This window comes from Nerophis ophidion, linkage group LG25 (genome assembly GCF_033978795.1).
Source record: "Nerophis ophidion isolate RoL-2023_Sa linkage group LG25, RoL_Noph_v1.0, whole genome shotgun sequence".
Lineage (NCBI taxonomy): Eukaryota > Metazoa > Chordata > Actinopteri > Syngnathiformes > Syngnathidae > Nerophis > Nerophis ophidion.
This window is the reverse complement of record NC_084635.1, coordinates 15812227-15829973: the sequence shown is the minus strand read 5'-3', so window position 1 is coordinate 15829973 and position 17747 is coordinate 15812227. Positions and strand designations below refer to the sequence as shown.

Sequence of the window (17747 nt, the reverse complement as noted above, 5' to 3'; positions counted from 1 at the left end):
ACACCCTGGACAAGTCGCGACCTCATCACAGGGCCAACACAGATAGACAACATTCACACTCACATTCACACACTAGGGCCAATTTAGTGTTGCCAATCAACCTATCCCCAGGTGCATGTCTTTGGAAGTGGGAGGAAGCCGGAGTACCCGGAGGGAATCCACGCATTCACAGGGAGAACATGCAAACTCCACACAGAAAGATCCCGAGCCTGGATTTGAACCCAGGACTGCAGAACCTTCGTATTGTGAGGCAGACGCACTAACCCCTCTGCCACCGTGAAGCCCGTGTTTTGAACTTGTTAAATAAAAAACAAGTCTTGCATACAGAAACCGTCTTGCATTCGGTCATGTAAATAGGAGACTCAGAGTTCAGAAAGACCCAGAATGCAATGCGTGTCCAAGTCACACTTTCAAGCCCTATAATGAGACTGCGTACAAGTGCGCGTAGCATGGATTTGGAAATATTTTTTTTTTTGCGCATGTACATTCTGAGGTTGAATATGTGCTTCATGCCGTTTTATAAATGAGGACCCAGATATGACATTGTTGATTGCTACAGTCAAGCTAAGGCTACAAATGAAAACCTTTAAAGGACCACGTACACAAAATCTGTGTTCTTTACAGGCGTGCCTATACCAAGCCACCTAACAAAAGACACAATTATTTATCACAAGTGACAATGTGGGATTTCATTGTGAAATAATTTTCTAACTGCGAAAACATATCTCTTACTTTGGCCTTATTGGGTCAAATGGGATATCTTCGAGAAGATCATAGATGTAGTTATTATAGATCTCAATGTAAGACACAAAGATGCTGTAACAGCAGTCGTCATCCACATTGTCAGCTTTGCAAGCCTCTTCTGGACTGATCATGTCAGCAAATTCTGGGTCAGCTTTCTGTCTAAAAAAAAAACAGCAAAGGAAACACAATTAAAACATTCCTAATGATCGGTTCAGTAAATAGTTGGCAGCATGAATTGCGGACAACCAAAAAAAGCAAAGCAAACGGTAGATAATACCTAGAAGAAGGCGTTTTTGGCACATAGGGTTGAGAATCTCGCTTCTGTCTTTCCAGAAGAGCATCCACATCATTCTGGATGTCTATTCCATTTTTTTCATCTGGCTTGAAAACCTATGCAAAATGTTGAACATTTGAATTGAAGACCTATTTACATAATTTGACATAAAACATCCCAAACGAAGCACACGTTTCTCAGAATACTACATAAAAATTTAAATGCAAAGCATGTGTCTTCACATTTTCTGTAACTGAAAATGTCCTGAAAATATAACAAGGATATGCAGGTATCTTTTGATTTTTTTTTTTTAATGTAGGTCTTACAAATCTTTTAGCCTGAAAGGGGCCGATACTGTTGAAGAGTATGTCGAGGGAACGTGGGAGGAGTCCACCTTCTCCAGGTGAGCCAGTCATGGTGAAGGTCTTGCCACTTCCTGTTACACCGTATGTAAACAGCAAACCTATAAGAAATCACATTTCGTTCATAAGACAGGAACATAGTCATAGAGTAGTTTAACAAGTGAAGAAGTTTAAAAGTTCCTACCATTTTTACATTGAATGAGGTCCTCTACTAACGGCTTGGCGACATCCTCAAACAGCTCCCTTTGAGTAGTATTAATACCAAACACTTTTTTAAAGGAGTACTGCGTCTAAATAAAAAAATCATCAAAAGCATAATTTAAAATTACTTTTTTTTTTGGTTCAGTTTGTCCAATGAATCATTGTCATCTAATGTACATACAGACAAATTGTATTTTAAGATGCAATTTAAATGTATCTTTGAATTATGTAGTATACTGCAATACGGTATCATATAGTGACTCAAGTATTGTAATACGTATGGGATCATGAAGTGCTTGCCATAATCCTGCCTTAGGTAATACACACATTAATTGTAGTGTGAGCAGAGTTTGACTTATGTTTGGACATCGGTGCCTTGGTTGTGTAGTAATTTACATGCATCTTTCACACTTACCTCTTTATATTCTCCATTGCGGTTGGCTTTAAGACCATCAGGAGCATGCAACTGAATAGTAGTGTTGCTGATCATTTCAATACAACATTCCTCATTCTCTCCTCCAAGTGGGCGTATACGGCAGTATACCTAAAAAAAAAACAATAATATTGCAAATTATATATATATATATATATATATATATATATATATATATATATATATATATATGATTGTCTTTAAAAAGTCTCAAAAATGTATACAATACATACAGTTAAAACAAATATGTTATTAATGACTATTAACATAATATCCTTATATCGCTATATTTTAAATTGTTGCTGGTTATTGTACTAAGTGTTTTGTTGAGAATTGTTCAAGTGCCTAGAAACCAGAGGTGAGAATCTTTGGGCACCTCACAATTTAATTACGATTAAATTCAATTATAGTCAGGGAAAAGTTGCCTGTTTTCTTGCAAGCAGATTTTCTTTTAGTCATCATATTATACAGGTGAAACTCCTGAAATTAGAATATGTGTACAAGTTCATTCATGTCAGCAATTACCTTCAAATGTGAAACTAATCTGTGGTATTAACTTATTACATGCAAGCCTGTATTTGTTATATTTCTGATCATCATGGCTTACGTCTGAGTTTTTCTCGCCATTTTCAGGCCCTAAATGGCTGTCACAGTGTACCAACTTGTCGGATTACTTTCTCAGACTTCTTCTGTCCAGGTGAGATGCATGATTCTTGATCTACAATGAACTTCCAAGGAGCAAGAAAGCAGCAGACCACTTGACAATGTAAACACAGGGACACACGGTATAGGGATCATGGCGCCGCTATAAATAATTTGTCTGCGTTAGTTATAACAAAATTAAAACTTGGTTAATATTTAAGTCACAAAATGGAGTATTGTTGGTGGTTTTTCAATGATTATTTTTTTTACTTAATGGGCAAAATAGAGGACCTCCTATTGGCTCTGCTGTAAGCGGACTTTTATTTACTTTAGTTTTTATTTTAATTCATTTATTTAGTATTTAGAATGCATTAAAAAAATCCATCTGTCGTCATGGACGCATGATTGTGAACGATGGGCAAAATCGATAAGCAAAATTCCCCCGAAAAGTGCAGTTCCCCTTTAAAGCCACTGTCCTTTTAATATTTGCACATTTTGAAGATTTGTGTTCTGCATTTGGCATGTATTAAAGATATGACATGATGACTACGCTGGAGACAATCACATGAGTCTCGTTTACTTTACAACCTCGTGTTTTGGCAACGCGGTTTTCGTTACTCCAAGTCTTTTTTTGGTGGCCAAATTTCCATTGCATCTCGAGTCAATAGTTCGCAAATAACAGGTTATGTATCCATTAATATTGTAATAACCTATTGGTGATAATGTTTAATGGTTTTGATTTGATGTTGTAATTTTCCCATGATAGCAAACACACCGTCTGTGCTTGAAAGTGGATTAGCGAAGAGTGAGGAAGTGTGTGTACAGCAGGCAAAACCTATTGGAATTGGCCCGGTTTTTAGCATAGGATTGGCAATAAAATTTAAAAATAAAACAAACTGACATGACTTCTTCTGGAGGCTAGAATACATTACATTACTTTAATGTGTATTCATATATTTTTTTAAGTGTGGAGGCCATGATTTTCATGTGGCATTGCGCCACATTCAGTTACAGTAGAGAAAACACTGCATTCATTTAGTTCTGGCAGCAACAACAAAATTTGGACTGACACAGAAAAGGTTTGGCCTTCGTTTAACTTTATTTTAGCTTGTTGTTCCAAGTCCATAGAATAGAGGGCATCGTAACTCTGCTTCTTAACACACCTCAACCGCATCTGATCTGGTCGCCCATGACGACACATTTTTATCAAAATGGTAATTAGGAATGTTACGATAAACATTATTAATAATAAACTCCCTATGGTGATTTAGTTATCCATGGACTAGCTAGCACTAGTTTGCTTAAATGTTAACATGAATACAAGAGACATTAACATCTTTAAAAGGGCCTTGTGATAAATTGACTTCTAAATGTTGTTGCAGTGTTGGATACTCATGTTAAACAATGGCAAAGCGTGAATTCATAAGGTTCATGCATTTTCGCGTGAGCTTGCAGTTTTTCCTATGTTCGCAGGGTTTTACAGTCTGGCTTCATTGTAAGGTCAGAGATATTCATATTTTGTTAGACATTAAATCACGCTATAAACCAGAGGGGAACCTCCACCCCCTTTGTTTCAAGCTTTTAGGAAACACAAAACAAGGTAAGATAAAGTGTTATATTCATCTAATCAGGGCATGTGCATAATAACAGTGAAATGCATCATGCGGTGACATAATTTCTGCTAAAAGCTGCTGTAGGTGCAGGAGAACCAAACACTGACTGGGTGAATCCATATGTTTATTACATTTATTTTTGACTGTGTCTGGAAAAGAAATAGCAGTGACAACTTCAAGATCCATATTTAAACAGTGTACATTTTCAAAAGATATATTATGATACTTTTAGAGAGGATGAGCTATGGTTTTATTTGCATTCTGGGAATGCCCATCTTGCAGACATACTCAAAATAGGTTACAAAAGTGACTGTGGCACAACAAATATTATTTACTGCCTGGATTATATTAGACTATTAGGAACATCAGATGAAGCAAAAGCACTTTAGAGCAAAACTGAAGTAATGAGGGGTCTTCACTTACGCCAACAGGATCTTTGTCTGCATGGGATGTCTTTTTCAGCCCGTGCCTGCGAGGCGTCTTGCCCTTCCTAAAAGGAACAATGACAATAATGAGATACATAATTGTCCAACAACCTTACCCAAAACAACACTACATCTTCCGGGTCAAATACACTCATAGGACTTTTCTTTCTATAGCAGATTGTTGAAAAAGCTCACGGAGATTTGCTGCATTTCAGACGATGTCAGCTAAATGAAAAAATCACAAGAACCCCTTTGTTGAGACAGGTTGTGTTTTGATGATTTTCACTCAGCTATGAATCGCCTGGTTACGCTCACATTTGATGACATCCTATACAATGTTTTGATTGCATCAGTGTGGTCGGCGTTTGCACTTGCTTCAGTCAGGACTAAAAACCACTGGGGACCCTTCTCTAAGGGGACCTCGGTCCTCATGTTTAGTCTGGTCCTGGAATACATTCACTCTTAGCAAACAGACATGATTTGGTTTTAACTGGACTAAAAAAAGTGAAGAGTGTGAACGCTAGGGTTGCAATATTTTGAGTGCGTTTTGTCTTCTAAGATTTTTATATTTGATACATATTAAATGCATATAAATGAGAAAATAACGAGTGAAAGAAGAAATTTTACTTTTAGACTGTCAATCAACATAATCTTGTCTCAAGGTGCCAGGCATTGGAACGATACGCAAATATTTACTTTAATATAATATTTGGCTTTTTGCAGACTGAATCAGAGCTTTTGTCTACATGTTTTTAAACTGAATAAATAACCGATGAAAACAATTATTTACAATGTAATGTAATCATAATAAACAATAACATTGCAGGCAAGTATTTTTATTGAATATACAGTACAGGCCAAAAGTTTGGACACACATCATTCAGTGAGTGTTCTTTATTTTCATGACTATTTACATTGTAGATTGTCACTGAAGGCATCAAAACTATGAATGAACACATGTGGAGTTATGTACTCAACAAAAAAAAGGTGAAATAACTGAAAACATGTTTTATATTCTAGTTTCTTCAAAATAGCCACACTTTACTTGGATTACTTTTGCACACTATTGGCATTCTCTCTCTCTGAGCTTCAAGAAGTTGTCACCTTAAAATCGTTTTCACTTCACAGGTGTGAAGTTCATCGAGAGATTGCCAAGAGTGTACAAAGCAGTAATCAGAGCAAAGGGTGGTTATTTTGAAGAAACTAGAATACAAAACATGTTTTCAGTTATTTTTCTTTTTTTTTGTTAAATACATAACTCCACGTGTTCATTCATAGTTGTGATGCCTTCAGTGACAATCTACAAGGTAAATAGTCATGAAAATAAAGAAAGCATTGAATAAGAAGGTGTCCAAACTTTTGACCTTTACTGTAAATCAAAATTAAGCTTGAAAACGGACTTTAAATCATAATCGATGCAACATTTTGATCAAAGAAACACCACTACATGTTATGTAGACCACCATGAAGTGTTTGAACTGTAGAACAAAAATCATAATATGACCTATTTCATGTTGCAGTATGATCATTAAAATACCATTTACATGTTTGACTGGTCAACATGAGATACAAAATATAATTCACAGCTTTTCTGGGCCTTGGATGAGAAAATAATTCAGCTTCAAATGTACTTAATTACACTTTAAACTGTTGGTAAAAAGAGCTTTATGTGTATCAAATAATGAGCTATCATCAATTATTTTTATTCCTTTCATGAAAATGCAGTATACAAGCCACGTGCAGTTCACACTTTCATTGTTTTTTTGTTTCTGATACATTTCCATGATCAGAAAAGAGCAGATGCAAGAATAATATTCTTATATTCATCTACCACCTTTTTTAAACACAAATTATTTTAGATGACTTTATCACTGTTCCCTCCACCAACACCCGATCTCCAACATACTTTTTAATTTTCATTAACCATTTTCACGACACGTCCAATCAAAAATCAGTTTGATATAATGCCAGTTGTCGCTTCTTTTTTTTTTAACTCTTTTTAAATAAAAAAAAATGTATGGAACCTTTTAAGTCTTTCTTTAGAGAATTCCATGCTTTCACACCAGTCACAGACAAAGCACATGTTTCAAATTTCTTCGCGCTCTTTGATGTTTAAATTTATACGGCCTTCTGTGATTCTCATCTTCAGATGTGAACACGAACAACTTTTGTAAGTTCTTTGGAAGACCTTTATTTCTGGCTTTAAAAATCACTAATAGAGTATGCAATTCTACAATGTCTTTAAGTTTTAATAATCCTGACCTAATGAAGAGTGATGGGTTTGTGTGGTCTCTTTATCCTACTTTAAAAATAATACAAATTGCTCTTTTCTGTAAAATACAGCGCTTAATACAGTGTTTTTCAACCACTGTGTTATGAGATACAGTCTGTTGTGCCGTGGGAGATTCTGTAATTTCACCTGATTGGGTTAAAAATATTTTCTGCAAACCAGTAATTATAATCCGTAAATGTGTCGTTGTTGAGTGTCGGTGCTGTCTTGAGCTCTGCAGAGTAACCATCAAATAACATTCCATATCAATAGGTGGTAGCAGGTAGCTAATTGCTTTGTAGATGTCGGGAACATGGTTTGTTGAAATCACAATATGCGGAAGGCAGCGTGTACTGTAGGCGAAAAAGGTATCTAACACTTAAACAAAAAATAAATAAAAGGAGAGTGCTGCTAAGAACAGGCATTGAAGCTTAGGGAAGGATATGCAAAACGGAACTAAAACTGAACTGGTTGAAAATTAAACAAACACAGAATGCTGGATGACAGCAAAGTCTTACAGCATGTAGAGCAGACAGCGTCCACAAAGTACATCCATACATGACAAGACAATCACAAATGTTCCGACAAAGAAGGATAGCGTCCGCACAACTTAAATAGTCTTGATTGCGAAAACAAAGCAGGTGCAGGGAATAGCGTTCAAGGAAGACATGAAACTGCAACAGGAAAATACCAACAAAAGACAAAAAGCCACCAAAGTAGTAGTGCAAGACAAGAAATAAAACACTACACACAGAAAAACAGCAAAAAACTCAAAATAAGTCAGGGCATGATGTGACAGGTTGTGACAGTACACCTACTTTGAGACAAGAGCTATATTGATGCATGCTTGGTTATGGTTTGAATTCATATCCAACAATTGCGAGAACGACTTTTAAATTGTCAACATCGGCTGCGGAGTTTCATTTCTCAATGATTTCTGCTGGTGGTGTGCCTCTGGATTTATTTTCCCATGAAAAAAATGTGCCTTGGCTCAGAAAAAGTTGAAAAACACTGGCTTAATATAATGAGTCCAAAAGTTCAATCATGGTAACCAAAATCATGCATCCGGGGATAGGTTGATTTTTTTTAGCAATCCAACAAAACAATACACAGCAATACCACAACAATGCAATCCAATTCCAAAACCAAACCTGACCCAGCAACACTCAGAACTGCAATAAACAGAGCAATTGAGAGGAGACACAAACACGACACAGAACAAACCAAAAGTAGTGAAACAAAAATGAATATTATCAACAATCAATTGATAAAACATTGTCCTTTAAAATTATAAAAGCTTTTTTTTTTTTTTTTAAATCTACTACTTTGCTTGCATGTCAGCAGGCTGGGGTAGATCCTGCTGAAATCCTATGTATTGAATGAATACGGAATTGTTTTGAATCGGAAAAATATCGTTTTTTAATCGAGAATCGCATTGAATTGAAAAAAAAAAATCGATTTATAATCGAATTGCGACCCGAAAAATCGATATTGAATCGAATCGTGGGACACCCAAAGATTCGCAGCCCTAGTACCTACCCTTGAGACCGAATGCAGCTGAGATAGGCTCCAGCACCCACCACGACCCCAAAAGGGACCAGCGGTAGTAAATGGGTAAATGGATGGATGGATTTAAAAAAAAAAAAAAACGTAATCATGAAATTGACATAGTAAACACTGCGGTACAGACATTATATTAGAAAAAGTCAAACTCTGCTTCTTTCAACTCCCTTTCGGACATGTTGAACGACTATAGTGTACATCTTAAAACTCATTTGTATACTCTAGCCTTTAAATAGACCCCCTTTTTAAACCAGTTGATCTGCCGTTTCTTTTCTTTTTCTCCTATGTCCCCCCCTCCCTTGTGGAGGGGGTCCGGTCCGGTGGCCATTGATGAAGTACTGGCTGTCCAGAGTTGGGACCCAGGATGGACCGCTCGTCCAGAGTCGGGACCCAGGATGGACCGCTCGCCTGTGTATTGGTTGGGGACATCTCTGCGCTGCTGATCCGCCTCCGCTTGGGATGCTTTCCTGCTGGCTCCACTTTGGACGGGACTCTCGCTACTATATTGGATCCACTTTGGACTGGATTCTCACGGTTATGTTGGATCAGTGTTTCTTAACCTGGGTTCGATCGAACCCTAGGGGTTCGGTGAGTGGGCCTCAGGGGTTTGGCGGAGCCTCCGCCACGGAAGTATAGACACATCCGAATTATTGTGTAAATAAAAACTTCTCCCTGTCTGCGTATTATGGATACCCCCAAACAATGTTCCCTCTAATTTTCCATCTGATTTGCAGGTCTTTTGATTGATTGGAACTTTTGCTAGCAGATTGCAAAGGAAGGGAATACATTATATGAAACAGTACGATTTACACAGTACAGTACATATTCTGTACAATTGACCACTAAATGGTAACACCCGAAAAAGTTTTTCAACTTGTTTAAGTTGGGGTCCACGTTAATCAATTCATGGTCATGTGTGTAAGGTGTGTAATTTGTTGTGAAATCATGCACTGTGTTGGTTTTGTTCTGTGAACAAGGTGATGTTCATGCACGGTTGATTTTGTGCACCAATAAAAAAAACATACGTTTTTCTTGAATTTGAAAAAAAAAAAAACATTTTATTTTTTACTATAGAAGGTTTTGGTGAATGCGCATATGAAACTGGTGGGGTTCGGTGCCTCCAACAAGTTTAAGAACCAGTGTGTTAGATCCACTATGGATTGGACTTTCACAATATCATGTTAGAGCCACTTGACATCCATTGCTTTCGGTCCCCTGGGTGGGTGGGGGGTTGCCCACATATGCGGTCCTCTCCAAGGTGTCTCATAGTCATCATTGCTGACGTGCCACCTTTGTCTTGTTATATTCTTATTTTACTGTTATATTGTTATTCCCATTGTTTTTATTCTTTTTGTAATATTTCTCTATTTTGTTTCCTTTTAAACCCCCATTATTTACTTTTTTTTTTTTTTTTTTTAAATTGATCTCAACTCTGTACACTGCTGCTGGAATTTTAATTTTCCTGAAGGAACTCTCCTGAAGGAATCAATAACGTACTATCTATCTATCTACCTATCTATGTCCCACTGGGGTGAGTTTTTCCTTGCCCTTGTGTGGGCTCTACCGAGGATGTCGTTGTGGTTTGTGCAGCCCTTTGAGACACTTGTGATTTACGGCTATATAAATAAACATTGATTGATTGATTTACATGATACAAATAAACTACAGGCTTCCCAAATGCTGTAATAAATTAAGCATGAGTTGACTTGAAACTGTTTAATGTTGCACTTTTTATATGTAGAAGAAGGAAAAGTTTTGTCATTTTATTTAATCTGAGCAACAACTTGATGCAGTTAAATGATGATTAACGTGGGCAGAATTATTAGTGTTCCTAATGTTAAAAGGATTTAGCCAATGTTTACAAATTTGGTCAATAAATAACCAAAACCTTTATATTTTGTTGTTTTCTTACTGAACCGAAAATTAACCGAACTGTGACCTCTAAACCGAGTTACCGTACCGAACCAACATTTTTGTGTACTGTTACACCACTATTTAATGAGTCCAAAAGTTCGATGATGGTACTTGTAGCTTGCATAACCAGAAACATGCACCTGGGGATAGGTTGATTGGCAACAAAGCTGACCAACACGCCGGACTGTAGTCAGCTGGAGGCGTGTCTTAATGAAATTAAACAATAGATGTCCGCTAATTTTTTGCAACTTAACGCCAAAAAAACAGAAATGCTGATTATCGGTCCTGATAGACACCGACCTCTATTTAATAATACAACTGTAACATTTGGCAACCAAATAATTAAATAAGGTGACTCGGTAAAAAATCTGGGTATTATCTTCGACCCAACTCTCTCCTTTGTTACGTCTCGTCTCGATTACTTTAACGTATTATTTTCAAGTCTCCCCCTGTCTAGCATTAAACGATTACAGTTGGTACAAAATGCGGCTGCCCACATTTGAGGTCCTCTCCAAGGTCTCTCATAGTCATCATTGTCACTGGCGTCCCACTGGGTGTGAGTTTTCCTTGCCCTTATGTGGGTTCTTCCGAGGATGTCGTAGTCGTAGTGGTTTGTACAGTCCTTTGAGACATTTGTGATTTACGGCTATATAAATAAACACGTCCAACCGGTAGGAGGCCACGGGGAAGACCCAGGACACGTTGGGAAGACTATGTCTCCCGGCTGGCCTGGGAACGCCTCGGGATCCCCCGGGAAGAGCTAGACGAAGTGGCTGGGGAGAGGGAAGTCTGGGTTTCCCTGCTTAGGCTGTTGCCCCCGCGACCCGACCTCGGATAAGCGGAAGATGATGGATGGATGGATGGATAAATAAACATTGATTGATTGATTGTACATTAAATTGTCCATAGTGTGTGAATGTGAGTGTGAATGTTGTCTGTCTATCTGTGTTGGCCTTGTGATGAGGTGGCAGCTTGTCCAGGGTGTACTCCGCCTTCCACCTGAATGCAGCTGAGATAGGCTCCAGCACCCACCACAACCCCCAAAATGGACAAGCGGCAGAAAATGGGTGGATGGTTTAAAAAAAAAAAAAAAAAAAAAAAAACGTAATCATGAAATTGACATAGTAAACACTGCGGTAAAGACATTTCTTTTTTCCAAGATGGCGCTGCTGTAGTGGCTGCTGTAGGCAGGAGCTCTGTGCTCTTGTGTCATCCTTTTGTGTTTCCCTCTTGTTTTCATGTGTTATTATATTTTTTTGCATTTTGGTCCAGGACCCTTTGGGACTGTGTGACAAGGGGTGGCACTTTCGTGACCTCTGTGGTGCTTTTTTTGTGGACTTCTGGATCTGCCTCCCGGGAGCCTTTTGGCCATGGAGACCAGCTGCTGGGTCTCTGCCACACTGGAGTCGGTTTGGAGGGACTGGAGGAGATGCGGATGAGGGGACAGGGCTGCGGAGCTAGCAATGAGCGCTGGGACGGAGAGGCTTCGCGGTGTCGTGGCTGGGTGAGCAGGTGTCGGACACCTCAGTCACCTTGGACGTATCCTCGCTCATCCATGCGGACTGGACACTGGGCGAGAGTGGAGTCGGCTGTCTTGGTTGCTTTGTTGGGTCTGCTTCTGTCTCTGGCCATCCCCCCTCCTCCCCAGCGGACAATGGCGTGGAACACCGCAGAGGCCACCACAGTGTATATGCTTATTTTACTTTTTATTCATAGCTGTATGTAGAAGTGTCTGGTTGTATCTGCTGCTTTAATGTCTTTAATGTCCTCTGTGTTCTTTGATGTTTGATGTGTACTATGGCTATGAGTTGTTGTTTTTTTCCCTTGGCCTCAGTCTGCACCCCCACTCCAGGGTCCAGGCTAAGACCGATTTTTTTATTTTAATCTTCTATTCTTTTCTCCCCCCCCCCCTTGTTTACCTGTATGTCATCTTTTTTGTAAGGGGCGCTGGAAGCCGGCAGACCCGTCAGCGATCCCGTTCTGTCTCCCTGTAATGTTTGTCTGATCTTGAATGGGATTGTGCTGAAAATTGTAATTTTCCTGAAGGAACTCTCCGGACGGAATAAATAAAGTATAATCTAATCTAATCTAATCTAATCTAAATTACAAGAAGTCAAACTCTGCTTCTTTCAACTTTCGGACATGTTGAACAACTATAGTGTACATTTGGAACGGATTTTGATAGTATTCACATTTTGCAGCTATAAATATTTCCAAATGAATATTTGAAAGCAAACACAAACGTATTAGTGACACTTGCATCGGCGTCACTTCGTTGGAACACACAAATATAATGCGCGAACAAAAAAGTGATTACATTTTAAAAACGTAATTGATTCGACAAACGCCACGTAGCAAGTTTACACGAATTAAATTAAATATAAATGGGGTTAAAGTTATAATGTATGTAAAGTTACAAACATTCGACATGCAGACAAGCTGGCGTTGCAGTGCCGAGTGACGAATAGCTCAACTATTTAGCTGTATTTCATCATATTATCCGCCGATTTCACCTCGGAGCAAACGATAGAACAACTTATATGTACGCCACGGGGGAATTTGGTGAGAAATAAGACGATACATACCCAAATCTAAACATTGTTGGTGCTGTTTCACTCCTCCCACGTCATAGAAGAGCGCCACTAATTTTAAATTTCCCTCTTTATAAAACGGGTTTGGAGCTTCAGCTGCTTTAACCAATCACAGCGCAGAACTAGTGGACGTTGACGGAAGTCCCGCCTTAAAATGTATTCAAATACAATGTTTTGGTTAGCGAGTGAGTATACAGATGAGCACTCTTCACACACTATTTATCAATGTATGAATATCATATTACACTGTGATATTGATATTATTAGTCAATATCTTTGAAATTAAATGTTATTTTTGACAAGTGAGATTAATGCAATTTATTTATATATATATATATATATACAGTGGGGCAAAAAGTATTTAGTCAGCCACCGATTGTGCAAGTTATCCCACTTAAAATGATAACAGAGGTCTGTAATTGTCATCATAGGTACACTTCAACTGTGAAAATCCAGGAATTCACATTGTAGGAATTTTAATGAATTTATTAGTAAATTATGGTGGAAAATAAGTATTTGGTCAACCATTCAAAGCTCTCATTGATGGAAGGAGGTTTTGGCTCAAAATCTCACGATACATGGCCCCATTCATTCTTTCCTTAACACGGATCAATCGTCCTGTCCCCTTAGCAGAAAAACAGCCCCAAAGCATGATGTTTCCACCCCCATGCTTCACAGTAGGTGTGGTGTTCTTGGGATGCAACTCAGTATTCTTCTTCCTCCAAACACGACGAGTTGAGTTTATACCAAAATGGATACATGGATGATACAGCAGAGGATTGGGAGAATGTCAACCGAAATGGAACTTTTTGGTCGCCCCCCGCGACCCCAAAAGGGAATAAGCAGTAGAAAATGGATGGATATATATATATAATACACAAACAATATTTTTTTAAATAAGCTAAAAAAATATATTTAAGTTTTCCTTTAAAAACTGGCAACTCAGTCACCAGAATTGTATAGTAAAAGCAGTGTTGTTTTTTAAACAGCATGAATAAATGGAATGGAATGGAAAAACAACACCGCTGTATTAAGCGGTAAAATTCATGCAACAGAGCTGCCTTTTTTTTTTTTTTTACCGTAAAATCGTGTTGTTTTAAAGTTGTTTTTTTAATTTTCTGTATATGGAAAAAAAAATAGTACCATAGTTGATTTTATGTTTTAAAAAACTCAAGCAGCAGAATTTAACCGTAAAATCTATAATCAATTTTACAGTTTGATTGATAATTTGTTTTTAAATCATAATTCAAGTCAATATTGTATAAGTACAGTATTTATTTAACAAAAATATTTTTGAATACATGATAATATCATCTTGATATTGATAATATTGAATGTTTAAATATATGCAATGACATGCAGTGCATGATATTGAAGGTCAAAAGGGAAATAACAAATATATTTAGTAAGACGAGATTAAGCATTTTATTAACGCATGTTATTTCCAGGCTTTTGCGGGAAACATAAAATAATGCGGCGGGCCAGATTTGGCCCGTGGGCCTTGAATTTGACACCTGTGCTCTGTGCGATCAGCGAGAAGACTCCAACTGGTGTGCTTGCTGGCAAATTTCAGTCCACAAATACAGCCTGAAAAAATTCTAGATAAAACTGTGACCAAATACTTGATGTCAAATCACGTAAAACGTTCAAATACTCTGGCAATAAAATTGCATTTGTGCACAAATATTGGGGTCTTTTCCCAAGCAAATGTTTGTCATGCAAGCGAGTAATCACCTCTGAATAATCTATACATATATATATATATATATATATATATATATATACACATATATAGTTAACTGTATATATATTATAAACACAATATATTTTATATATATACGAATATGTATATATATAGTATACTGTACATATATATTATAAACACAATATATAATATATATACAAATATGTATGTGTGTATATATATATATGTATATATATATACATACATATATACATGAGCGACAGAGATGTATTCTTGCACTACAAATAAAGTGGCAAAATATACAGGATTGGTATTGTAGTATTTTATTTAATAAAAAATAATAAATAAATTAGCGCATGAATACTTTCAGTTGTATATTTGGTCAAAGCTTTGCAATTTCCTTATACAGTATTTACATGTGTAGTTTACAATCACATGGGTTTGAAGTCAGCATCATTGTACAAAAAAGAACCCATAGATCGTATACAAACGCTACTACAGATACAAATATATAAATCCAGTATATTTACATACAGCTTGAGTTTTTGATCCCCTTAACTCTTTACTGACCATCATTTTAAGTGACAATCGTTTCTCAACTGATTTACTTGCTACAAAAATAAAATAAATACAGTAAAGAATGCATTGATTCTGTGTGCAGGTAATAATCATAAAGGCTGACGATACATTCAAAAAGGCCATTTTTAAATTATGAATTGATTGTAATCCATTTGTGTTGCTACATTTCAAGCTTAAGAATGCCTTATAGATTCTAAAAAACATTATACATTTGTATGCAGTTATATATTTATCTTATGGTTGATGTTGTGTTGATGCAGCTTATACTCATATACTGTAATCACCTTGCATCACATCTAACGCTTGTCAGTGACATGAAGGTCCACTATAGCTGGTCTACTCCATAGACAAACACATCTATGTACTGTATATGCATGCTGGCTGATAAATTATGAATTACAGGTTGCAGAGTATGAAATCTAAGCTAAAATGAATGTAACTTTGCAGGTTTATTGTGGTTTTTTTGCTGACCGACTGGCGCAGTGAGGAGTGGTAGGCTGAAGACGAGGATGACGCCTAAGTTGGCCAGCACGCAAAGTAGTCCCACACCCAGTGAGTTAGCAAAGGTGATGGGTGGGGAGTGGTCGACGAGCCATGATCTTCGTGTTTCCATGTCTTGTTCGAGGGCGGTCATCTGGAAGTGGGTGCCGAGGATGCCAAAGACGTGGAAGAGTTGATGACTGTGACCTGCAGAGGGAGCAGTCGAGTCATGCCAAAGGTCACACAATAGCATAGACCAGTGGTTCTCTACCTTTTTTCAGTGATGTACCCCCTATGAACATTTTTTTAATTCAAGTATGCCCTAATCACAGCAAAGCATTTTTGGTTGCAAAAAAGAGATAAAGAAGTAAAATACAGCACTATGTCATCAGTTTCTGATTTATTAAATTGTATAACAGTGCAAAATATTGCTCATTTGGTCTTTCTTGAACTATTTGGAAAAAAAGATATAAAAATAACTAAAAACTTTTTGAAAAATAAACAAGTGATTCAATTATAAATAAAGATTTCTACACAGAAGCAATCATCAACTTAAAGTGCCCTATTTGGGGATTGTAATAGAGATCCATCTGGATTCATGAACTTAATTCTAAACATTTCTTCACAAAAAAATAAATCTTTAACATCAATATTTATGAAACATGTCCACAAAAAATCTAGCTGTCAGCACTGAATATTGCACTGTTGCATTTCTTTTCACAGTTTATGAACTTACATTCATATTCTGTTGAAGTATCATTCAATAAATATATTTATAAACGATTTTAGAATTGTTGCTATTTTTAGAATATTAAAAAAAAAACCTCACGTACCCCTTGGCATACCTTCAAGTACCCCCAGAGGTACGCGTACCCCTGTTTGAGAACCACTGGCATAGACAAAGCGCCGTAACAAAATGTTGACATAATCTTCTGAAACCCAAAAATCTTACTTATAGGGACTGTCAGGTATAAAGCAGTCCTATCACAAATTGCTGTGTTGTGACCACGTGACCTTAAGGCAGTTCTGGTTTGCGCTTGAGGGTCAAATAGCTCAATAGCTGTCATTTATTTAGTCTTAAAGGCCTACTGAAACCCACTACTACCCACCATGCAGTCTGATAGTTTATATATCAATGATGAAATATTAACATTGCAACACATGCCAATACGGCCTTTTTAGTTTACTAAATTGCAATTTTAAATTTCCCGGGACATTTTTCTTGAAAACGTCGCATAATGATGACGTGTATGCGTGATGTCACGGGCTGTTATGAATATGAGCGCTGCGTACGCACACAGCTAAAAGTCGTCTGCTTTAACGGCATAATAACACAGTATTCTGGACATCTGTGTTGCTGAATCTTTTGCAATTTGTTCAAATAATATTGGACAAGTCAAAGTAGAAAGACGGAGTTGGGAAGCTTTAGCCTTTAGCCACACAAACACACAGTGATTCCTTGTTTAAAATTCACGGAGGTGAAACTTTAGTATGGATCAAAGCAGACATGGATCCCGACTACATGTCAACCAGCAGGTTTCGGTGAGAAAATTGTGGTTAAAAAGTCGCCTCTTACCGGATATCAGCTGAGCTTGTGCCGTCCATACAGCTGCCATCGACTTCCCCGAGACACTGCGCGTTAACACACCCATGGACAAACCCCTCCGACTATCAGGTACTGTTAAACTCACTAAAACACTAGCAACACAATAGAAAGATAAGGGATTTCCCAGAATTATCCTAGTAAATGTCTCTAAAAACATATGAATCCGTCTCAATGCAACGCGATTACAATCTCGTTTTTTTATTTTATTATTTTTTCTAGTCCGTCGCTATCAATATCTTCAAACACGAATCTTTCATCCTCGCTCAAATTAATGGGGAAATTGTCGTTTTCTCGGTCTGAATAGCTGTTTTTGTTGGAGGCTCCCATTAAAATCAATGTGAATATA

The 17747-nt window shown here is 37.4% G+C and overlaps 2 protein-coding genes across 5 annotated transcripts in view; both read right to left on the bottom strand.

The window, feature by feature from the left end:
- The window catches only part of LOC133542921 (kinesin-like protein KIF23), a 32500-nt gene extending 19387 nt beyond the window's left edge, over window positions 1–13113 (bottom strand). For all 4 annotated transcript variants that reach the window (XM_061887189.1, XM_061887190.1, XM_061887191.1 and 1 more), the window contains exons 1-7: window positions 13026–13113; window positions 4693–4759; window positions 1997–2125; window positions 1565–1670; window positions 1345–1481; window positions 1022–1134; window positions 733–903 (exon numbers count right to left, since the gene is read on the bottom strand). In XM_061887189.1, the coding sequence (XP_061743173.1) occupies window positions 733–903; window positions 1022–1134; window positions 1345–1481; window positions 1565–1670; window positions 1997–2125; window positions 4693–4759; window positions 13026–13039 (737 nt within the window). In that variant the 5' untranslated portion in view covers window positions 13040–13113. The remainder of the gene's footprint in view (window positions 1–732; window positions 904–1021; window positions 1135–1344; window positions 1482–1564; window positions 1671–1996; window positions 2126–4692; window positions 4760–13025) is intronic.
- Window positions 13114–15043: 1930 nt separating this feature from the next.
- Window positions 15044–17747, bottom strand: part of paqr5b (progestin and adipoQ receptor family member Vb) — a 39042-nt gene continuing 36338 nt past the window's right edge. Inside the window, exon 8 of the mRNA XM_061887579.1 lies at window positions 15044–16002. Within this exon, the coding sequence (XP_061743563.1) occupies window positions 15740–16002 (263 nt within the window). The 3' untranslated portion in view covers window positions 15044–15739. The remainder of the gene's footprint in view (window positions 16003–17747) is intronic.